Source organism: Enhydra lutris, unplaced genomic scaffold (assembly GCF_002288905.1).
Source record: "Enhydra lutris kenyoni isolate GAN:26980312 unplaced genomic scaffold, ASM228890v2 scaffoldscaffold16, whole genome shotgun sequence".
Lineage (NCBI taxonomy): Eukaryota > Metazoa > Chordata > Mammalia > Carnivora > Mustelidae > Enhydra > Enhydra lutris.
The window spans coordinates 30,141,388-30,166,301 of record NW_019154100.1 but is presented as its reverse complement, the minus strand read 5'-3'; the positions used below and the strand labels follow the sequence as shown (position 1 = coordinate 30,166,301).

Genomic DNA, 24,914 nt, shown 5'->3' with positions numbered 1-24,914 from the left:
ACTTCCGCTCGCTCTGGTTCCCAGCTGCTGCGAGGTCTGCACACGTGGAGCCCAAGTAAGTTCCAGCGACTGGGGATGGTCGCACCAGGAAGAAGTTTCCTGGGGTCCTGGGCGCTGCTTGCGGGGAGGCGCAGAGAGGAGGGATCCTGTTTGTGGGCGGAATGCAATATTCCCCCTGGAAGAGCTCCGGGTGGGACAAGGAGGAGAAATGCAGTTTGAGGAATGCAGGAAAAGTTCAAACGGATCAACTTCGGCGTCTGCGGAATCACTGATCCCTCGTTAGGGGATTTCTAAATCCGGCTTGCGACTTAGAATGCCCCGTCCGCATCCCAGACCAATTACATCAGAATTCCTTGTGGTAGGACCCAGGCCTCTAGAGCGTTTGACCTCCCCAGGTGATTCCATTGTGCAGCCAGGGTTAGGAAAAACCAATCCCCAAATAAAGGATGGCTGCCAAGGAAGGTGGAAAGACCGCAGGCAGGGACGTTGATGGAGTCCAGCTGCAGACGGATCCCGCTGCACCCGTGTCCTGCGTGGTCTTGGGGACCCGGCAGCGGGCTTCCATCCGGCTTTCTGAGCCGCAGAAAGGGGAATGAGACTGCTTGGCAGGGTGAATAGCGTGTTCAAAAGAACCTCGTGTATTCGCACAGTCTTTTGGCCCATTGTGAAAAACAAGGACTGCCGGATCCTTATGATTTCCCCCCTGGTTCTGCATTCCAGAAGATGACACCATTGCTGCATTGACATGAAATTGGGGGAAACCGTACACTCATGGCCTCAACAGCTTCTGGGTGATCTGCTTTAAGGGGGAGGCCAGGTGTGTTTGCCACAGGGTTTCCTTCTGAAAGCCTTCCATGTGGGTTATACCATATCCAGCAAAGGGTAATCCTACTGTGAATATGAGAGGATTGAATTTCCTAGGATGGACCCTTCCTCATCTGGGGGAGGGGGAGATGTTGGGGCCAAGTAGCTATAACGCCAGAAGCAAGGCCATTGGACAAGACACAGACTTCTACCGAGTGTGCAGGGCAGATTAAAAAAAATAAAAGTGTATTTGCAACAAACAACAGCCCAGAGGTAGAAGAAAGGACTTTTAAACGTTTTAAGAAGAGTACTTTTAATTTTCGTGGAGTGGAGAAAGAAGTTCAGCGCTTTGGAGTCCATCCAACCTGGACCCAAATTCAGATTCTGTCACTTCTGTGCTATGTGCCCCTAGGTAAATTACCGGAAAACTGAGGATAAAAATAGTAACTCTGTCCTGGGAATAAAATAGTTAAATGAGATAATGTGTAGCAAATGGCAGGTGCTCTGTGACCTGTGGTTATTTGTGTCTGACACCTATTTTCTTAATGCAGCCATGAAGGGGGGTGGGGAGATACTTGTCCAGAAATTGTCTCCCTCAACATTCCGCTGTTCTTCTGCCCTGCTAAGGGGAGGGTTTCTTCCCCCTTGGACCTCGGGCTGCTTTGAGGTCTGGAATCTCAAGCCAGCAGTTCCCCCGCACCCTTTGCCCCCAGGGCTAATTGAGGGCTCTGGAATAGAGCTTTACTCCACACGAAGGGAATGAGTTTCTTGACAAAAGAAAGCAGTCCTTAATCTTGAGACTTTTCCACTCAGCTGCTGCAGAGACAAAAAATGGGCTCCTGAGAAAGCTGGGTTGTCTGTAGGGTTTCAGACACACTCGTGGGCACATACATGTGGCTCTCCTGCTGGCAGCGTCCCCATACAACACGCAGGCTGCTCCTGTTTTTCCTCTTGATTCTTGGCCTAGGGACAGTGAATTGTTCTTCAGTGACCAAGAACAGTCAGGAATTTTGGGAAGGGGAACCCAGATCCTAAAATGGTCATTGCCAACATCCCGGCTGGAACTTTCACCCTGGGACCTGCTCTGTGTGTCACCATCAGGATCACTTACAGTAACAGAAGCACTGTTTAGACATCAGTAATATAAACAGTGATGTCGTGTAAAAATTAAGATCAAGTGTTTTCGCAGTATATGTGCAATCGCTGATTTTTGCTTAAACATGCATATCAAATTCTTGTCTCTTTTTATCCGAAGAAAAGAGTTCAGTATTTCTTCAAACTCTAAGTCTAGGATTTGAGGTCTAAGTTACCAATTTATTTTACGATTCTCTTTTGGGAGGATTTTAGGCAAGATGAAATTAGAAAAGTTAAAATTTTCCTTGTGCTGAATTTTTGTCATGCAGAAGCTGTAGACATTTGGTTCTTTTCTAGAAGTCCTGGGCAAGGTCAAGTTGGGCAAAGTCCCACACAAAGGGCCTCCTTTCATCCATCCACAAAGTCTGAATTTGTTTGGAGGAAAAGTCTTTGATGCATCAAATGCTCATTGAGAGCAAGGGTTTTTTCCAAACTTGCCTCTTCTAGTAAGCAGTGAACAGTCACTGCCATTTCAATTAACTTATGGTTTTCACCCAGTGCTGTAAAGTGTGTCAAAGCAAGGCTTCCTGGCTGGAATTCTTTTTCTTGTGTTTTATCTAGAATGGCCACAGACCAAACTGTGGGCAGAGCTTATGTCGCAGAGATGGTCAAGCTAGTCTCGCCACCACTCCTGCCTTTGCCCTGCCCCGGCCTCTGATGCCAGCCACATCTGGGGGAATGACAGTCTGAGAGCATCCTGGCGCTCTAGTGCTGTCGCAGGGACCAGCTGCTGTAAAGCGAGCAAAGAAATTTTGTGCTGCACTTCATTAAAATCCGAAGGATGGTCTAGTAAACTGCCATTTTGGACTTTGTTAGACCGGGTAGTCCTTTTCCTCTAAATTAGAGAGAACTATAGTTTAAAGGACTAATAAAGAGATCATCCTAAGGGCCCCAGTAATTGCAAAGTGAGCACCAGATTAGCTTCAGGTTTTAGTAGGTCCATATTTAATTTATTCATTCATTATTCATTCATTCATTTAAAGTAGGCTCCGTGCCCAGCATGGAGCCTGGCATAGGGGCTTGAACATCAACTCCCAAGATCAAGACCTGAGCTAATATAAAGAGTGAGACCTTTATTTGTTTATTTGTTTTTTTTTTTAATTTTATTAGAATAAGAGAGAGAAAACACAAGCAGGGGGGAGGGGTAGAGGAAAAAGCAAACTCCCTGATGAGTAGGGAGCCCTACATGGGACTGGACCCCGGTATCATGACCTGAGCCGAAGGCAGATGCTTAACTGACTGAGCCACCCAGGCTCCCTAGTATGTTGGTATTCTAATAAAACATAGTATTCTAATAAAACACTATATTCTGTTTCAGGATGTTGGTAGTTGCCCTCTTTCTGTGTCTTTGTCACCAGGCAGGTGAGGGGCAGAATACAGTTGGGAGGACTGTAGATATTTTCAGAGCCACATGCAGCTGGGTAGGGCAGTCATGCATAGCTGGGGAAAATCCTTCCATGGCAGAAGAGCTGTGAGTGGATGACGATTTACTGGAAAAAAGCAGTTGTGTTGTTCTAATTACCAAAAGGTTAATTTGTCTCATGACTAAGAACTCCCCGTGCTTGATTTGAACAGATCCCCCCAGTTGCTCCTTATGACCCCCAAACCAAACCTTCTAGAAGGAAGTTGGTGGAAAGCTAGGCTTTTCTTTGGGGATGTCCTTACTTCATACAGTTCGTGACAGTGGGCTCTTTCATTGGGATGGAGCCACTCATGGACCCCATTTATCAAGGAAGTGTTTTACAGTTAATAGGGATTCAGGCACATCGATGGTTTCAATTAGAGATATGCCATCTGGAACAAATACGGACAGGCAGGACAGAAATGGAGAAAAACTATGGAACTCATAGCTCAAGCTCCTGCCTTATTCCTTAACTGTGTGACCTCAGCCAAGATCTTGAACCTCTCCAACCCTGTGTCCTCCTTTGTCCAATAGTTACAAGCAATCTTTCTTTACCGTGGTTTTGAGTATTTGATGAGGTAATGGATGTACAGTGCTTAGCACACCACCTGGCTTTCAGGAAATGGCAATTATTATGATACTGACGATGAAGATTGTTTGGGTTGGAGCGTTGGTCTTGCCCTGTTTGAGCTGTGTGGCTTTGGATAAGGTACCGAGCCTCAGTGTTTATCTCTGTAAAATGGGGAAAAACTCTACCTACCTGATAGGATTGATTTGGGCTTGATGAAATGGCGATACACCTGATTCAGTAGACCCTAAGTAGTGCTAACACTTACACAGATTTACTTACATGGATTTACTGTGCACAACCCTGATCCCCCAACCCTCTGGGCTAGTTATCATTTCCCCATTTTACAGAGGAGATTGCTAAGGCACAATGAGATGAAATAAGTAGTCTGAAGTCAACATATAGTAAACGCTGCACCTGGGATTTGAAGCAGGACCCTGTTACCACACCCCACCACCCCCACCCCCTGCAAGCAGAGCTCCACGAGCGCCCCTCCCTCTGCTCCCCTCCTCTACTTCCCCATGCTCACCTCCTGTCCTTGAGGAACTGTTTCTCACACAGGGCCCCAGCTCCCAGAGAACTTCCTGCTTATGAAGTGAAAGTGGGACTCCTTCCCCACCCTGGATCTGCAGCTTTTAAATCTTACCCATTGTCCGCCGGCAAAGCTGAGATCCACTGGGTGTGATGGGGGTTGGGGGGCCCTGACACTTGCCTGGACTGCTGTTCTTCGAATGGGTTATGGTGTTCATTTGGAGAAACCCGTCCTCTTCATGCATGGAGATTGTTAGCCTGGGTGTGATAAAACCTGCCTTCCCCCAGACCGTTGTGCGGGGTACTTGGAGAGACAGAAACGAGGCCTGGAAGTTCCAGATGGAGCTGAGGTGGGCACAACAGTATTTAAAGGATATCCCGTTGAAAGTGCAGGGCCCGTTCCCAGTAGACTGCCTTTTCAGACGTTTCTTACTTGTCTTCCCTCTTCTGGCAATCTTCCAGATTCCTCAAATCTGGCCTGAGCCAGCACAGCATGGGCTGGATAAGCAGGTTCTCCATCGAGGGCATTGTGGACGCTTTGGCCTTTCAGGGAATGAGGTGGCAGCTGTTTCTCTGGCTTTCCTCTGGGTGTGAAGTGCTTTGCTGGCCTGCCAGCCTGGTGTGGAGGGCTGTTAGGAAGCTCTTTGTAGCTCCTGGTTCCTTCTGGCTCATGGGGCCTTCAATTCTTCAACACATTAATTCAACAGATATTATCACAAGACCTTGCCAGTGCCAGGAGTCTCTGAAAATGTTTGGGAGACCGCAGTGAATGAAACAGACCCAGCGCCTGGCCAAAGGGAGTTGGCAGGCTAGCAGAGGAGGAAGGGGTGGGACATCCGTACATAGTTCGGGAACTGGGCTAAGTGCTGTAAGTGAAAACAACAGCATGTCAGGAGACAGAATATCAGAGCTGGACTAGGATTCAGGAAGTCTGGGATATGCCTTTCCAAGAAAAAGCCTTTCCGATCAGGACTTGGGATGAAAAGAAGTTAGAGCGTCCCAGACACAGAGAACGGCGTGTTTGAAGGCTCAGAGTCTGGAAAGCATCAGGTGTGCTGGTGAACGTGCAGAGAGAGCTAAAGAATGAACCGAACTCAGGCCAACCAGAGCCTTCTGGGCTGGAAAGGATTTGGGATTTTATTCTAAAAGACAGAGGCCTCGAGGAGATCGTCTCTCCCCCTGCCTTTTCTGTTCATAATCTGTAAGAAAAAGATAATTAGCAACCCCTATTTGTTAAGCTTTATGAACCTTGTCTTAATGTGTGAGACAATTCTGGAGACAGAAATGATGGTTTTCAATATCTAGATGAATCAACGAAAGCTCAGTATAAAGTCAAAGAGGGCTGAGCCAGGAATTGGAGCACCAACTCTGTGGTACTCTGGGGCCGATGTGTAAATGCATGTGGACCTCCTAGGCCCCAGCATCCTTCAGCAAGAGCCTCTGTGGGTGGGTGCTGGTGGATTCCAGTCCTTTCTAGCTCCTTAGGAACAGGAACAAAAGGCCTTGAAGAGCAGAGGTTCTTCAGGAGGGTGGTTGTCCGAGCATTCACGTCTGCAGGAGCAAAATGCTGGGAATCCCATCCCCCCAGCCAAGGGCAGTTTTTCGTGCTGGACTGCTGTCCCTCTGGCTTTTGCCCAAAAGTCCTGAAAGAGGTGCCTTCTCCACCCTGTTCATCAAACAAGGAAAATGGCACACATTTAAAAGGCACAGGGTTTGGAAAAAAATTCTTCCTTTGGAGCTTTCAGGTCACAGAAAAGGCCTCCAAACCAGAAGGGGCCGAGACCTCACCATGGCATGCCAGCTTGCTTTGGGGGGTCTGCACTGTCCCCTTTCTCCATGCTCCTGTGATGCTGTCATGAGGTCACAGAGTGAGGGACCGTGGCAGGCCAGGTGTATTTTGGCTGGTGAGTGGGTCTGTACCCTAAGATCGGGCACACTGGGTGAGGCCTCTGGAGGTCCCAGGCCCTGAGTGTTGCTGCCTCTTGGGCGAACTTGGCATCTTCCCAACCTCTCAGCACCCCTCAGGGCCACCATGCATACATCCCAGATACCCTGTGTCTGGGCTCCAGGTAGATTTGTGTCCCGGGTGGTTCTGACTGTGGCTGCACATTCAAGTGGGGGTGAGTAAGAGTCTCGAGCTAAGTGTTTTGGCCAGAAGTCAACAGTGTTTATTTACGCAAGGTCAAGTTTCAACTCAAGCCTCTGAGGTGACGAACATATTCTGTTCTAACAGAGTGCCTTTCCTTTGAGAAGCCCCAGACACCTTCTGTGTTGGCTCTCAATGCCATCTCCAGATGTCCTGGGGCTTCCGGAATGGATACCTTCTTCCGCCTACAGACTCAAACCCACTTACAGAGTTCCAGATCTGCGTCTCTGATTCGAGGCTCTGTTGGCTTTCTTTATTGAGCTATTTCTGTTCACTGGCCCCTCAGAGATGAATACCAAGCAGGGGGCATTTTGGAACTTTGGTGTTCAAAACCTGGATAACACTAGGAAAATATCCATCAACACTTGCACATCAGCCCCATAAGGCATCGTGGGGGACATTGTCACAAAGCATATGTGATTTTGTGCCGAAATTATGCATAGACCATGCCCTGAAGTTGCGAGCTGAGCTCTGATTGAAATTTTTAAGGCAGCAGATCATATAAATGCCTTCAAGCAAGAGAAAGTACTGGTGCCTGCAAATCTGAGTTTATCCGCTAATAAACTTAGCAAGTGACCTCCCCTAAGTGAGAGTGTGGACTCTGGAAATCCACAGTCATTCAGTGCATGTTAACAAAGCCCCAGATCTAAGCTGGGCTTTGTGCCCGATCCATTCACTCCATTCCGTTCTCTGGCAGCCTCTGTGTTCTAGAGCTTCGGTGATGAACCAGATAGGCACCATCCCTCAGTCAGATGCTGGGCCTCAGGGTGAGCCAGACTGAAGTCCTAGCCTAGTCTCCCTTCTTGGCCGTGATAAGTGCTTACGGTGGGACCAGTGCTGTTCTGAACACCGTGTGTGTGTTCGCGCATTGAACCCTCTCCGTGGTCTTAGGCCATGGGAGCTATTATTATCTGCACCTTGCAGGTAAGAAGACTGAAGCTCAGAAGGGTGGTGTGGTGTCCTTTGTCCAAATCACACAGCTGGTGATGCGAATCAGATAAGCTGGGTTTAGAGTCTTGGCCCTTCCCTGTCACTGTGAAGGGAGAAGTCAGAAAAGGGAAAACACCTCTGCTCCGAGAGAAATGGGAATGAAGTACTGTAGGAGTTCCCAGCAGGAACTGCTTGGGGGCGAACAGGGTGAAGGGGCCTTACCCTTCCCCATTTGGACAGGTGTCCGTCCCTGCTGGAGAGTGTGGTGGGGGAGGGGATGAACTGCTGCAGCCCAGGCTGCTCTTCTGACCAGAAGTACACAGAAGAAGCATTTGCCTCCTTGCCAGGAGATCTGGGTTCTGGTTGACCCACCCTGCCCTGGGCCTCAGTTTCCTCATCTCTAAAATGGGGACATTGACCAACATTATGTTCCAGTTTGGAAGTCCGTGGTTCCAGCAGAGAAGGGAGGGGCTGGCTCTGCGTGCATTCCCCACAGGGTTTCTTGACCAGAAGGTTTGACTCTGAGGCATGTGTGTCAGACATTTGACTTCCCAGAAGGTCCGGACAGTGTGATGGGATGTCTGCATTTCATCAGCGTCCCTCCCGTCCCAAGTGCTTACATCAGCTGGGGCTGCATTCCTTCCTTCGTAGGCAGTGATTCCGTGTCTGTATCTGGAATCCTGTGGCGCTTTCACAAGAAAGGAAGATAGAAACCCTAATAGATGGAAGGAGAGGAGGAGGGGGAGGAAGAGACGGGAGATTAGGAGACACTGACTGACTTCTGCATCTGCTTTGAAATTCTGAGGGATTAAGGGCTTTCAGATACTTACAGTAAATGAGTGTTAATGGAGCTCAATCGCTTCAAAGAACTGTAGCCTCATCCATCTGCTCCATTTTTCTCCAGAGACAACTGTCAGTAGTTTTCTGGTATGACAGAGGCAAACAGGAGTCGGCTTGTTTTCCAGGATTAGAAATTAAAAATAAAGAAGAAAAATGAAACAACAGCAAACCCGAGAGAGAGAGAGACATAGACCCATTAAAGAACAGCAGCTTGTGCTTCTCTCCTGTAAGAAGCCTGGGAGCGTAACTGAACTCGAGTTTTTTGGATCATGCAGCAGGGAAAGTGGGAGCCAATTTGAGCAGACCCATTGTGTGTGTTCTCTGCACCGCTTTACCGATCTTGTGTGGAAATATGCCGGGCACTCGCTTTCTGTGAGATTGCCATTGGGATGGGTGAGTCCTCCCACTTGTCATGCACCTTGAGTATCCAGGTGCTTCAAGCCAACACACACAGTATAATGATCTTCATCATTTTAAAACTGGTCTGAGGAGGCTGTGGATCCTGGTCACCAAAATGAATCTCAACCCAAGAGAGGAGAGATTTCTTTGAGGAAATCCAGATCTGACCCTCCCTGCTCATGGGCGTGGGGGGCAGGGTTCAGGCTTTGCTGGGGCTTACCATCAGGTTGTCAGGGTCTATTCTGATTGATGTTTTATAATCCGGGTAATATCTCTGGAGTAGGCAGGGAATGGTGACTTCACTGAACTCCTCTTAAATCTGAATTCAATAACTACCTACCAGTTGTCTGTTACCTGACGTCAGTGACTGATCTCTGTGGTCCAGGTCTGTGGCAGTGAGAGTTTTAGACACCCATATTGTGCATGGCAGCCTGGGGCTCTGCTGGAGATGGTGTTCACTGGTTAGACCTTCATGGTCAGAAAGAATCTAAAATGATTTCGTTGGTAATACCTTTTGGGTGGGAAGCAGATATTGGGTGGGAAAATCTGAGGTCCTTTTGGCATCGTCCATCAAAGTGAAAGTATCACTGGGAGTCAAAGCACTCCCCAGAAGGGACTTGAGCTGGTATTTTAAACTGTGCGGAGGTTTGTGCTACATGAAAGGAAGGGAAAAAGATTAAAGGAAATGAAGTATTTTGTAATCATGGAGCATTTCTTCAATAAGGTATTGCTTGAGGTCCTAAGATTGAAAAAAATCTACCTGAAAGTCAGTTTTGCTGATTGTTTTGCTCTGTAATTTTTGTGTGAAGATTATTGATATTTTCACTTTAGATTCCTTCTTTCAAACCAGACTTAGTGGCGATACCGTGAGTGGACAGCCTCCTACCAAATGGAAGGCAAAATAAAACTGTTTCCACCCACAGACCTGTCAGCTTGACTGTGATATTTCACCAAACTAAAAGGAGCATTTCATTTATTCACAGGTGTGCGGAAAGAATTCTACTGTCCCATCTGAATTCGTTTGGTTTCAGCGAAGTGTCATTGCATTTCATGGGGACGGGGCCTTTCTGTCTAGGGGGATGGGCTTTTTGAGTTGAAAGCCAGAGGTCCTTCAGACAAAGTGATTGCTGAGAATGTTTCACTGACCTGTCTCAAAATGGCCAGAGATGCTCTGATGAGTAACAAGGCTCTAAAGTGGGGCTCCTGGGTGGCTTAGTCAGTTTAGCATCTGACTTTTGGTTTCAGCTCGGGTTGTGATCTCAAGGTCATGGGATCAAGCCCCACATCAGGCCCCATGCTCAGCCTGGAGTTGCCTTGGGTTTCTCCCTCTCCCTTGGCCCCTCCCCACCACATGCATGCATGCGTGCGCACTCTCTCTCTAAAATAAGTAAGTAAATCTTTAAAAAAAATAAGATGAAAAGGCTCTAATGTAACTTTAAATTATGCAAGTGTATATTCTTTTTCTGAAAAGTTAAAACATTACAAATAAAGTACTATGAAATACTGATGCCCTCCTTCCCTGTCCAGAAGTAATCTCTATTCTCATAGAGTATGTCCTCTCCCAGGTAGTTTTCTTTGCATTTATGTTTATAGATGTATGCTAGTAGAAAATATAGTGTTTTGTGTGTCTCTAGGGCAGGGGATGTGAGCGAGTTATATAAATGTTACATCTCTATTTCTGTCAGCAACTTGCATTTTTCAAGGAATGCTATGTCTTGAAGATCATCCTGTGTTAGTACATATAGCTCCGTCATACTGTCTTTCATCGCTGATGATGGTTCGTACCTGACCGTCCTGACCGTCGGGGTGACGGTGGCCAGGCTGAGGTGCAGTGGTTCTGGGGCTGGTAGGATGACAGGGTGTGGGACTATAGCAAGCAGACGCGGCCGCCTTAGCCCCAATCAAGAGTATGCGTGACTTCCTTGTGTGTCTTCCCCCTCTTTAATACATTAGTATTTTTTAAATAAGTGACTGTGAGCCAGAGGCAAGCAGAGAATGGTGTGTTATTTTAATTAAACTCTTAATAACTGGAGTCGATGTTATGGTTCCCAAAAAATGACTATAGCGGCTTATCTCGGCTTATCTTTACTAGAGGTGGTCTTTAATGTCACGGGATTTTGTCTTAGAGAAACTGGTGTCTCGTGAAGGGAGGGCGAGGGCCGTGGTGTGCCTCCTCTCCACCTCCAGCCAGCTATCTGGCCTGTGACAACTCCCTGCACCCCGCTGGACCTCAGTTTCCTAACGTGCTGTATCCTTTTCTTGCCCCAAAGCATGGTATCTGTCAGGCTGGGCTCGGTTACAGGTAATCCCCAGATCTCAGCAGCTCAGACCACAGAGGTCTGTGTCTTGCTCACACTGTGCCCATCCTCACTGCCATGACTTCCGGGCCCAGGCGGACGGAGCAGCTGCCATCTTGAAGGAGCTGGTCAGAGCGTCAGAGGAAGACGAGTGGCAGGCTGACACCCGCTGCCCCGAGGCCAGGAGCTTCCCGCCCAGAGTAACTCCTGCCACTTCTGTTCACATTTCGTGAGTCCAAGCAAGGGACTTCAAAGGGAAACAGAAGTGTAACCCTGCCTGGTACCTAGGAAGAGAGTCCAAACTGTTTGGTTTTAAAAGATTTTATTTATTTATTTATAAAAAATTTTATTTATTTTTATGAGAGAGAGCGAGTGAGAACGAGCAGGGGTGAAGGGCAGAGGGAGAAGCAGACTCCTCCCAGAGCAGGGAGCCTGACAGGAGGCTCGATCCCAGGACACTGGGATCATGACCTGAGTAGAAGGCAGATGCTTAACTGACTGAGCCACCCAGGTGCCCTAAAGATTTCATTTTTAATCAATCTCTACACCCAGCGTGGGGCTTGAACTCACGACCCCGACATTAGGAGTCGCATGTTCTGCTGACAGAACCAGCCAGGCGCCCACGAGTCCGAACTATTTAGTGAGCCACCTACTTCTGTCACTGTGCTGTTTTGCGAGGAAGCAGGAGGCAAGTCTAAACTGTTCCATGGTCCGTGAAATCCTATCTCATACGCTGATCCTCTCTCTCTACGTACAAAACCATTGACCTTTTTGTTCCGGTAGCCTCCCAGGTTTCCAGAGAGCAGCAGCCTGTTTGGGAAACTCACATTTCGAGAAATGAACAGAAGTTGGCAGTAGGGGGACAGGGGAGGGTGGTGGCAGGTGGCGAGGGGGGTCATCTTAAGTGCAGAGGCTCGGAGCCCTGGCCGGATTCCAGAGCACCTGGTGCCAGCCAAGCTGGCTTTGTTTTTGCTCGTGTTTGTATTTGTTTCCGGTCTCCATGTGGTAAGTGTCCGCAGCAGAAATGCTTGCAGAATGGCAGAATGGCCTGACTCCACAGAGCTCACCCTTGAGAACCCTCTGGGCTATAACGCTAAGTTAGCCTCTGCTGCATTGTTCAAGAATGCTTGAGGGACTAGGCCTCAGATCTGTTAAGGATCTTGTATTACAACACCAATTTGTGGAAAGCTGTGTCCTTTACTCTGAAATTGCTCTCTTTCAGGCCCAGGATGAATGATGATTCCCAGCAACTGGGTGTCTAAGAAAAGAGAGAAATCATGAGGTCATTATAGAGGACGGGAAATGATTTTCTTGAGGTTTTTGTTCTTGATCTAGGCCATGTCAGTAGGGATGGAAGCCAGATTCTCTTTGCTCATCCTGGAGGTTGACATTCATAGCTATACTCTGGGCTGGGTGACCTCTGCACCCCGGCTTTGCTGGGTGATTCTGCACAGAGCAGAGCTGCTGCTGAGCGGACGTGTTTACCAGCATCTAACTCAGTGTCTCAGAGATAACACTGAGGCTCTCTCTGTTCAGAGAGGTTTATTATAAAGATGTACGGGAGAAGGGGTGGCACCCTTGGGTGGCCGAGGAGACTGGGTCCCTCAGCAATGGGCTACCTGGACCGAGCACTTGTGTGCTGGGGTTTATTGGGACTCAGTGCATCTCACATTCTAAGCACATGACGCTGAGGTCTCCACTCTCTGGCAGGCCTGCTCCTAAGAGACAGGGGTTCTAAGCACTAGTCCTGGTCACCTCAGCCACAGAGGGCTCCGGCTAGGCAGAAGGAAGCCTGGTGGGGAGATGCAGCCTGGTGTTCTGGCTTCGTTGCTCTCTTGGTGCGCTCACCACACTTGAAATCTCTTTCTCTGTCCATCTGTCCTGCCAGATTATAAACTCTGTGACTTTGGGAAGATCGTTAACCTCGTGTGCCTCCATTTCCTCATTTGTAAGTCAGCAGTAACAATGACCTCTGCCACCTAGTGTTGTCCCTAAGAACTGAGTGAGGTAATAGAGAAGATTAAATCAGATGATCATTACTGAGTATTTACTTGATGCCCAGTCTAGGCACTTTGAATATGAACTAAGTCTTTCCAGCAACACTTTGAGACAGGGACTGTCCCTGTGAAGAAACAGACACAGAGAGGCTGGCTAACTTGCTGATAAGTGCTGGGCCCCTCAGCCTGGCTGGCTCCAGAGACCACCTCTAGCCCTGCGTTACTGTATCTCTCACAGGGAGTGGAAAGCATTAGCTGTATGCAGGGCCCCCAGTAAAGGGCTCACTCAGTGTTAGTGACGATCCTTCTGGATCCTGCTGGGGCCACCTCGCAGAGGAGGTCTTGACACCAGACCTCTGCAGAAGGACGCAGGAGGCCAGCCTCCTGGAGTCTTCCCAGTGCCCCACCCCCCACCCTGTCCCCCGTGGTCCTCCCGTGGGTCCTGTTGGTGATAGCACATTGTCCTGCTGACTGGATTGGCCTCAGAAGGGGGCAGCTGGATTTGCAGAGGGGGTTCAGGCAGCCAGGCTGACCCAGGCCAGGGATGGTGTTGCCACTGGGTGTCATCCTTGATCCTCCAGTTTGGCAAGTAGAATTTCTCAGAGGGCTTTAAAAGATCAAAGAGTGGCAGGTGGTTCTTACTCTCCTTTATAAAATAAAAACCCAGTACAAAAAGTGTCTGTCAGGAACTAGCTTCTGCAACTCCAAAGAGGACCTTGCTGGTTACCTAGAAACAAGGGAATGGTAAGGGTATAGCAGATGTATATGGTGTGATTGCCAGCAAGCAAAAGATCGGTGTAGGCATAACTGTACATAGAGAAAAACAGAAAGGGAATACTCCAGAATGGTAACAGCATTTCCTGACGTTTCCACAGTAAACAGATAAATTGCTTTTATACTTGAGGGAAGTTATTAAAACATAAAAAGGCACATCTATAAAACATCTTTATAAAGTGCTTTTTATCTTAGCATCTCCATTACAAAGAATGAACATTTACTTTCAGGGTCCCTGGGGATAGTGGAGAAGGAAGAAAGCAGCAGCACAGGGCAAAATCCTTTAGAAAGTGAAACTGAGTGTGGGGGAAGGGCCCTGCCAAGGTGCTGGGAATGAAAGGGAAACAGGAGTCGGTCAGTCTCCGCATAGGAGCCCTGGTTGCTCTGTTCCCAGATGGGACTCCTTTCTAAGTGAATCATTTGCCCCATGTGTCCCTATGAGCTCTTCACAAGCATTCTGACCATGGGTCAACCACAGCGCCCCACTCAGCTCCACCGCGCACCTCCCCCCCCCGGCCACCTACATACTTCTGGCTAATGCAGACCTCCCACCATTCTTGGGTTCCAAGTTCACCTTAGGCAGAAGTCTTTGCTTGGTCTCCTCCATTTTCCAGTTGTTTTGTTCTCCTTGCATTTGGTGTTCTGCCAGGTTTCTGTTGATGTTGTCTGCCTTGTCCGTGTGCCCCCTGGTGGCAGGGGGACAGTGGCCTTTATGCATAAGGGGTATAAATGAACAAACGAATGATGCTCAGGTCTCTGCTCTCGGGCAGGCCTACTCCCCTTCACCATGCTCTTCAGCCGGGAGGGCGCCCATAAGACTGTCTTGCAGTGGTGCTCCCTGGAAGGTGTGGCTTCATACTACAGCTCACCTGCTTCCCCTCCAACTTCTCCTGGCAGCTGGCCAGCGAAGGAGAGAGTGGGGGCAGCCAGAGGACACAGGGACCTGCACTGACCATGTGCTTGTTCTAAATAAATTTCCTGATCTGAGAGGAAAAGCTCTCAGTTTTGCACCATGGAGTACGATGTTCACTGGAGGGTTTTCATATACGGCCTTTATTATGTTGACATATGTTCCCTCCAAACCCACTTTGTTGAGAGAAATTTTTTTGGAGGGGGAGGAAAATGGGTGGGGGAAGGGCAGAGGGAGAGGGAGAGAGAGAGAGAGAGTCTTAATCAGGCTTAAGCAGGCTCCACACCGAGTGTGGAGCCAGATGCAGGTCTTGATTGTGACCTGAGCTGAAATCAAGAGTTGGACCCTTAACTGATTGAGCCACCCAGGCACACCTGTTTTTCTTTTCTTTTTTCCTTAAGGATTTTATTTATTTGAGAGAGAGAGCACAAGCAGGGGGAGCAGCAGGCAGTGGGAGAAGCAGACTCCCCATTGAGCAGGGAGCCTGATGTGGATCTCAATCCCAGGACCCTGGGATCATGACCTGAGCTGAAGGCAGAGGCTTTAACCCACTGAGCCACCCAGGAGCCCCCCCTTTTATTTTTTATTTCTGCTTGATTCTATTATGGTCAGAGAATATATTCTGAATTATTTCAGTCCTTTAAAATGTGTTAAGAGGGGCACCTGGGTGGCTCAGTCGTTAAGAGTCTGCCTTCGGCTCAGGTAACCATCCCCGGATTTTGGGATCAAGCCCCACATTAGCTCCCTGCTCAGCGGGAGGCCTGCTTCTCCCTCTCCTACTCCCCCTGCTTGTGTTCCCTCTCTCACTATCTCTCTCTCTGTCAAATAAATAAATAAAATGCTTTTAAAAATGTGTTAAGAACTTATGTTATTTCAGTTTGGACTAATATTACATGTGCACTTAAAATGCTAGGCATTCTGTTGCTGTTGGGTTTGTGTTCTATAGATGTCAGTTGGGAGAATTGTTATTCTGTTCAGATTCTCCATATTGTTACTGTTTGCTAATTCTTTGTTCTTTTTGTTCTTTTAGTTACTCTGAGTCATGTATTAAACCCCTCCCCCATTGTGATTGTGGATTTGTCTAGTTCTCTTATGATTGTCAATTTTTGCTTTGTTTTGACAATGTTACTAGGTGCATACAAACTAAAATATTTGTATCATCTTATAGGATTGATTTTCTCTCTACTAACATTTCTGCCCTTAAATTCTTTATTTTTAATATAGCTATGCCAGCTTTGCTTTTTTTGGTGAGGGCATACCTTACATTTCTTTTCCTTTGGGGGGAAATGAATGAATGAATGAAACCCCATCATTTTACTTAAGATCTGTCTCTCTAGGCAACACGTAGTATTCTTCTATCAAGTCTGCCAAGCTAAGTGTTATAATTGGAGTATTTAGTACATTTACATGTAATGGAATTATTAATACCTTTGGATTTATATCTGTTGTCTGGTTTCTGTGTGTCTTGCTTTTTTTTTTTAACCTTTTTATCTCACTGTCTTTTTTTAGAATTAAGTGTATTTATTATTCCATTTCCTTCTTCTATTGTCTTGTATATGTTTCTTTTACTGTTTTTTTAGTGGCAATCTTAGAGATAATAATCTGACCTTTGAATTATTACTGTCTAAAACAAAGTAATACTGGGTCATCCGGCTGGCTCAGTCACTGGAACATGTGACTCAATCTCAAGGTCATGGGTTCAAGTCCCATGCTGGGCATAGAACTTACTTAAAAGAACAAATAAAATAAAACAAAGTCATATTTTTGCCTAGAACCAGAAAGTGCTTTGAGCTTAGAACACTTTAAGTCCATTTATTCCCCTCCACCTTTTTTTTTTTTTAAAGATTTTATTTTATTTATTTGATAGAGATCACAAGTAGGCAGAGAGGCAGGCAGAGAGAGAGGAGGAAGCAGTCTCCCCGCTGAGCAGAGAGCCCGATGTGGGACTCAATCCCAGGATCCTGAGATCATGACCTGAGCTGAAGGCAGCGGCTTAGCCCACTGAGCCACCCAGGCACCCCTCCCCTCCACCTTTTGAGTTATTACTGTTACACATGCTAATTCTGCATATATTTTAGACTCGACAAGGTATCAGTATTGTTTTGTTCAGTCAATACACATTTCTATTTACTCACATTAAACTTTCTGTTGCTCTCATTTTGTTTTTGTCTTAGGATCATTTTTCTTCTACCTGAAAAACTCATTTCTATATACGTACACACTATATATGACCTATATATAGCACTTCAGTCAAGATAAAGAGTATTTCTATCTCCCCAGAAATTTCTCTTATCTCCTTATGGAGTCTGTTTCTCCTGTCTTCTCCCTCCCTGACCCCAGGAAACCACTGTTTTGATTTCAGGGTCAGATTTCTAGAATTATATGAATGGAATCATATATTATGTACTCTCTTGAGTCTTGTTTCTCTTATGCAGCATAATATCTGTGATATTCATGTTGTATTTCCTTCATATTTCTTATCAAAGAGTGCTCTACTGTATGAATGTACCCTAATTTGTTGATCAGTTCACCTATCGTTGGCCTCTGTAGAAGTCATGAACTACTGTATCACAACTAGAAGAAACTTGTTTTAAAAAAAAAAAACAAAAACAAAACAAAATTGCCAGAACCTCTGAATCTTTTCAGAAGGCAGATTTCTAGAATGGGAAATATTTGCAGAAGGCAGATTTCTAGAATGGGAAGTTACGAAATCGAACTTTTCACAGGATCTTGATACATACTGTTAAATGGGGTCCCAGATGGTCTTCTCCAGGATACAGCCCTACCCACGGTGTATGGAAGTCCTTGTCTCACAATACCATCAATGGCATTTTTGACAAAGATTCTTTGACAAGAAATTATTCTTTTTAATCTTTTCAAGTGTACAAAGCTTGAATTTGTTATCTAATAGTTGAAAGTAATTGTATGCTGACTATAAACCAGTAGGTGCCATACTTCTTTCCTTCCTGAGTTCACAGAACAGTCTGTGATCTCACCTCTTTAACTGTCTGCCTCATCGACTTTCTGAGAAACTAATCTGAAAAGCTAATTCAGAGTCCTTCCTGGCATCGGTCTGCTAGATGGTGGTGGGGAGAGGGCAGGAGCTCCGATGTCTTCCTGCTGCAGCTTCCAGTGGTGGCTCAGGAACTACATGGTCCGACACAGTAGCCACTGGCCACAGGTGGCTTTTGAGCCCTTGATGTGTGGTTGGTCCAAACTGAGATGTGCTGTTAAGTGTAAAATACACACCGGATTTCAGAGCCTTAGTATGAAAAAAATGAATATAAGGTGTTTCACTTAGTTCTATACTCTTTACATATTGAAGTAAGATATTTAATTTATGGGTTAAATGAAACATGAAAAAATTTTTCACTTTTTACTTTTACTAATGTGGCTACTAGGAAATCTTGGATTACACACATAGCTTGCATTTTCTTTTTTTTTTTTTTAAGATTTTATTTATTTATTCGAGAGAGAGCAAGAATGAGCAGGGAGAGGAGCAAAGGGAGGGAGAGAGAGAAGCAGACTCTCCACTGAGCAGGGAGCCTGATGTGGGGCTCAATCCCAGGACTCTGGGATCATGACCTGAGCTGAAGGCAGATGCTTAACGACTGAGCCACCCAGGTGCTCCTTGCACTTTATTTCTATTCAATAATGTGTTCTATAGTCTTACAGAGACTCTCTCTCTCCTGTCTCTACTTCTTTTTTCCTTGGAATGCCTGCCCTCTGGCTTTGTTTTCTTCAGAGAAGCTTCCCTGAGCCTTTTTTGGAGGCTCTGCAGACTTTATATTTAGTTCAGAGGATCGAATTGCAAGATGGAATCTGGGCACAGATTTCCATAAGGAGCCTAAGGTGGTGGATTGAGCCTGAGATTTGTTACCTGGGAACTAAACTTCTCTGAGGGCAGATCAGAAATCTGGGAAGAAGAGGAGGGGTTGGGGGTACCATCTAACCCCTCAGCTCCCAACAGGCTCCCTGATCTGAACACCAGTAGGCTGTACCCTCACTTGCCTTTGTCTCAAGAGAAGGCTTTAGGTGGTAGACCAGCCCTCCCCTGACCTTTTCTGCTTCATTTCTCTGCTTTATCATCTTCTTTCAATCTGTGATGGGTCTTGTTTTCTGGCCATCTTCATTGGCTTAATGGGGTTTTTTTGGTTGTTTCCTGGCCCTTCCTCACCAGGATCCCCACCTTCAGTCCTCTCCACTCTACACCACTGCCCTGTGAGAGCCCCGGTCACTGGAGCAGGTCCTGCTCACCAAACCTGATTTCGGCCCAGCATTGGCCTTCTGTTTGCCTGGACATGACAACTTGACCATCTTCACTAGCTAGACCTACCTTTTACCAGGTGAAGACTATAATGGAGCCCCTGTCAGGGCCAGGAGATCCCTGGCTCTGTTTGGTGTTATGGTAACCAGATGTCCATGAAGTGAATTTCTCTATGGTGCCCCAGGATGTAGATTTGATCTACCCTAGGATTCTGTTTACTGGGCCAGGTTCAGCTTTCTGTTTCCTCTTCCATCATCCATACCTTAAGTTCCTGCTGAATTGAGTGAATTCTGCAAATCTGATTAAATCTCAGACTGGGACTTTGGAAACTATAGAGCAACAGCCTCCTTGCCAGTAGGCTGGCGTGTGATTTGTTGCTCTGCTTAGGTAGCTGTAAATTGGGAGACGGAGGTGTCTGCCTTGGATGGCAAGAGCTGGAGATGTCTGCGAGGTTACCATGGGCAGGCAGAGGGGCGAAATCACTGATTTTTGTGGGAGTCACAGGCTTGGAAGAGACGAGCTGTGAGTAAAACAGGATGGACGTGGATTAGGTTTGAACAGATGAAACATAACCCCCATTTCAAGCTTTCTTCCGGCTCAGCAGCCGTGCCTGCAAGACACGGACTCGTGAAGTAGGCGGGCAGTTCCCTTTCTAGTTCTTGCGTTTGAAGGATCAGTGCAAAGAAAGTCTCGGTTTTGTGCTACTATGTCTTTAACACCCTCAGATGCTTCTGTGAACAAACAGGCCTCAGACCTTGGATCGTGCCAGGCAGTGCTGTTGAGGTGGGATACAATAGCAGGGTTTTATTTCCAGTGAATTTACTTTGGTGTTGCTTTCTATTTATTAAAAATGATGGGCAAAATAATATTTCCTTAAAAATTAATCTGCGTTTTAAAAATAGTCCATTTATGGGGACTAAAGGGGTACAGTTGCTGTGATGGGCATGGGTAACATACAGAATTGCTGAATCACTGCGTTGTCTCCCTGAAACGAATATAACATTGTGTGTTAACTATACTGCAACTGAAACAAATGAAAAAACAAAAATAAAACAGTCCACCTAAAGCACAAAGTAAAGCAAATAAAGTACAGGTAGGACTCAATTATGGCCAAAAAAATATATGTGAACATGTTGCCCAAGTGACATTTAGAAAACATTGTCCTAAAGGAGGAAAGTACAGAGAAGACCAACATCCTAGAGTTCTGGATTTAAAACTATCCCATCATCAATTTCTTTTGTTCATTTACTATAAATTACAGTAGTATTTTCAGAGAAAATGGTCTTTTTTTTTTTTTTTCCGATTTTGCAGATTCCAGAAAGAAATTGGAAATTGAAGATTTCAGAAGAGGAAGTTGTTTTAAAATATTTTGATTTACTTCAAAGAATAATGCTGAAAAGTTAAAAGTATCATTAACCTTAATTTAAATTTAATATTATCCACTGGTAGCCCTTCAGGGAACCAGTTTTCTAAAGCTTAGGATTCTAAAATAGGTCATATAATTGACCCCAGTGGAAAAGGCTGAATTAACATCTAAGAGGCAAACATACGTCTAGTAATAGTAACTAAGCAGTCATTTCCCTCCCTGGAAGTTCTTCCCGGTAAGGATGTCTTGCCTTCTTCTTGCTTAGAATGTTAAATTGTATTGTCTCTTGCTTGGTCATTCAGGTTGTAAAAGGAAAGTAATTGTGTGGGGTCCCACTGAGAAATTTCTGTAAGGCTTGCAATGTTTAGCAATGGATAGATTTAAAAAGGAAAAAATGGATGTGTGCAAAAGACCAGGAGACTCATGTGTGACTTGGGAAAATTCCAGAACCTGTGGACTTGACTATTAACAGATGTGGGGGCTTTTAAGAGCTAATGACAGTAATGGCACTGACAGGGTTTAGAAGTCTATCATTTTGGGGGCAGTGGGGCGCAACAAAAAAGTTTAAAAACTATCTCTCTGGGGTGTGTGACTTTTCCTACCAAAATGAGGGACAAAGTGGTCAGTTCAAGGCCTTTCTACTTCCAAGATAATGACCCATTTAATATACATAAGGATGAGTGGAGAAGTGGCTGAAGGATCTTAATGGTACAAGAAAGGAAATCAGTGCGATTTGGGGGTAGTGCAGATGAACGCAAGTTAGTTTTTAATACCCAAATAAAATGGCTTGGGTCCCCGTTTCTACCTAGACAGGAAGTTCAGCAGGTACCTGAGGTTTTCAAGGATTTCCAGGAAGATGGCTTTTCCTGATCATCTGCCACTTGGAAGTCCACGTCCTCTTCCCTCCTGCCCTCCCTCTGTCCTGCTTCATTCCCCACGTGGCATTGTTCCTCCTGAATTCCCCAGGGTCTAAGTATATGGCAGACTTTGCTGGAGGTGTGAGGATAGCTGTGAGGGGTATAGGACAGCTACAGCACAACCCGGAATGGGCAAGAGTGACAGAAACGTCCCTGTTCCCAGGTTCCTGGGCTCTGGCTACCACAGGAGACTTCTTGCTGAACTGTCTCCCTCCTCAGGCCATTTTGGGCTCAGACCCTCTCTCCCACCAAGCCTCAATTCCCCCACAACCAACCGTGGTTTCTCTGCTCCCAATTTTGGATGTGCCCAGTTTCTTCTTATGGAAGATAATATACCTTTATCTCTATCCCAGGCTGGGATTAAGGCACATTTTTATTTTTTATTATTTAAAAGATAATAAGTTTTGCTGTATGAAAGGGTTGTCTACCTCTGGCCACCCTCTACCGTCCCTAGGCATGTAACCCACAAGCAGAAACAATTCAGTTATGATTTTTTCTTTACTATGTCTCAGATCACCACCTTTTTTTATATTTATTTTTTAAGTTTTTTGTTTTAGAATGAACAAGGTGCACATGGGTGAGGGGGCAGAGGGAGAGGGAGAGAGAGAATCTCAAGCAAACTCCATTGTAAGCGCAGAGCCCGAAGTGGGGCTCGATATCACGATGGTGAGATCATGACCTGAGCTAAAGTCAAGAGTCTCATGCTTAACTGACTGAGCGATGACTCCTCCTGCTTGAAGTACATAAATTCCAGGACCAAAGGGGGTGGGGGAGCTTTCCCATGGCATTTGCTTCCTTGGTGATTTTGTTTGTCTCTTCAGGGGCAGCACGAGAGTGAGGCGGGCGTCCTGGCTCCTGATTGGCCTCTGCCAGGAAGACACCTGTAACCCAAGATGAGTTTGGGCAAAGTAGTCGCTTGCTCCTTCAGCCATGGAAAAGCAGGGCCACAGTGAGGCGGGAATAATCTCATCTGAGTCTCACTCCCATGTTAAATTGTTGAAAATCCATCGGGAACTTCTGGTCACCCACATCCGCAACACCCAGTGTCTGGTGGACAACTTGCTGAAGAATGACTACTTCTCTTCTGAAGATGCAGAGATCGTGGGTGCCTGCCCCACGCAGCCCGACAAGGTGCTGATGACAGGGGCTGGCCTTGGCGGGCTGTGTGTCTTGGTTGCTGGAAGGGGCTTCTCCCGGGGGGCCTGAGTGAGGACCTCTGGGCATTTAACACATTGGTGGGATTTCCCGTTGGGGTCATTTATAGGACAGACACCTGAGTCATCAGCTTATGACACAATTATATATTCTACTTCTGCGTTCGCGTGGACAGCAGACTCCACTTACCTCGCTCCTCTCCTTGCTATGTGTATCGCTTCCCAAGCCACTTGTTTTCAGTCCACTTTTGATTGGGAGGAGGAAAAAATTAAATGACCTTCGAACACTAGCAGTGATGTTCATTCAGTGCCTTTAAACTCCAGGGAGCTGCTCCAGGCTGGATGAGGCTGGATGAGACTCTGAGAACAGTTTGCCTCTGGCTTGGGAGCGAACACCTCCCAGGCTGGGTCCACAGTAAAGACTTTTGCACCTGCCACTGTGGGACTCCCTAACAGCCCTTAGTTTCCTTTTAGCTTTGTGTCCTCTCCTGAAAAACAGAATTGGCAAGACCCAAACCTCTTTGGCTGGAGGAGTGACAGAGCTTGTCTGTAATGTGATCCTGCCAGGCTCTGGGGAAACTAGAGGGTTTCTGGGATGTGGGGGGAGCACAGTAGCTGACTTGTGTGATTTTTTTCCCCTGCATTTTTAATAATACAAAAGGGCCTTTTTAGAGTTAACTTACATCATGGGGGCCTGTTAGTATCTTGCTATGTGGCCCAGCATGCCCCCCCACCTCATTCCACCTGTGTAGTCACTGTCTCAGCAGCACTCATTCTTGGCCAGTAGTAGTGTTGGCTCAAGAGGGACAGGAGACCGGAGAATTCCAAGGGTGGACACAGCTCTCGTTTGTGAGTCTGACCTTATTACTTGGAGGTTCATGGAAGCCTCCAGCTTCTTAGAGCTGTGTGGCTTAATTTCCTACTATGGGGGAGTCCCCTTCACAGATTCTAGGCCTTCAACAGGTAGCATCTCACACCTCTGGGGGGACGGTCAAGCTTGAGGCTGTTGTAGGAACTTGGAGCCCTGCATGTGAGCCTTTCTGGTAGGGGGACTCCCCAGGCACTTGCTCACCCCCTCATGCTTATGTCACCACTAGGTCCGCAAAATTCTGGACCTGGCACAGAGCAAGGGCGAAGAGGTGTCTGAGTTCCTCCTCTACGTGCTCCAGCAACTCGCAGATGCTTATGTGGATCTCAGGCCTTGGCTGTCGGAGACTGGCTTTTCCCCCTCAGAGCTCATTCAGAGCAAAGTTGTCGTCAACACCGACCCAGGTATGAGTCCGCTCCCCCAGGGTAGGACTGCAGACACCAGGCCAGCAAAGCCCTGGGGTTTGGAAATGCCGTGGTGTGTGGGCTCAGCGGGGCATGAAGGCATGGTCCGCCATGGTTGGCTCTGCCCCCCACGTCAGGCAGTGGGCCCAGGTGCTATGTTCCCCGTCATCCAAGTGCCGCTGGGGGCTGTGCTGAACTGATCCCAAGTAGTTGGTCTGACTTAGAGGCCTGTGGAAATGTGGGAATGGCCTTTCTTCTGACTTTCTGCTTGCTTCCCTTTTGGACACATAGACTTTTAAAAAAATATATTTAATTTATTTGACACAGAGAGATCACAAGGAAGCAGAGAGGCAGGCAGAGAGAGAGGAGGAAGCAGGCTCCCCGCTGTGCAGAGAGCCCAATGCGGAACTCGATCCCAGGACCCTGAGATCATGACCTGAGCTGAAGGCAGAGGCTTAACCCACTGAGCCACCCAGGCGCCCACATGGACATTTTTTTTTTTTTTTTAAAGATTTTATTTTATTTATTTGTCAGAGAGAGAGAGGGAGAGCGAGCAAGCACAGGCAGACAGAATGGCAGGCAGAGGCAGAGGGAGAAGCAGGCTCCCTGACGAGCAAGGAGCCCGATGTGGGACTCGATCCCAGGACACTGGGACCATGACCTGAGCCGAAGGCAGCCGCTCAACCAACTGAGCCACCCAGGCGTCCCGGACATTTTTTTTTTTTTTAAAGATTTTATTTATTTGACAGAGATCACAAGTAGGCAGAGAGGTAGACAGAGAGAGGGGGGGGGAAGCAGGCTCCCTGCTGAGCAGAGAGCCTGATACAGGGCTCGATCCCAGGACCCTGGGATCATGACCTGAGCTAAAGGCAGAGGCTTAACCCACTGAGCCATCCAGGTGCCCACATAGACATTTTTTTTTTTAAAGATTTTATTTATTTATTTGATAGAGATCACAAGCAGACAGAGAGGCAGGCAGAGAGAGAGGGGGAAGCAGGCTCCCTGCTGGGCAGAGAGCCCGATGCGGGACTCGATCCCAGGACCCTGAGATCATGACCTGAGCCGAAGGCAGCGGCTTAACCCACTGAGCCACCCAGGCACCCCACATAGACATTTTAATGGTGGCACGAATTCCTTTTGAAAATCTTTCCAGGGGCACCTGGGTGGCTCAGTGGGTTAAAGCCTCTGCTTTCAGCTCAGGTCATG

General features: G+C 46.9%; 1 protein-coding gene across 1 annotated transcript in view; it reads left to right on the top strand.

The window, feature by feature from the left end:
- LOC111147440 (nucleotide binding oligomerization domain containing 1) overlaps positions 1–24,914 on the top strand; it is a 64,761-nt gene continuing 39,847 nt past the window's right edge. The window contains exons 1-3 of the mRNA XM_022503450.1: positions 1–55; positions 22,104–22,413; positions 23,534–23,708. Coding sequence (XP_022359158.1) covers positions 22,213–22,413; positions 23,534–23,708 — 376 coding nt within the window. The 5' untranslated portion in view covers positions 1–55; positions 22,104–22,212. The remainder of the gene's footprint in view (positions 56–22,103; positions 22,414–23,533; positions 23,709–24,914) is intronic.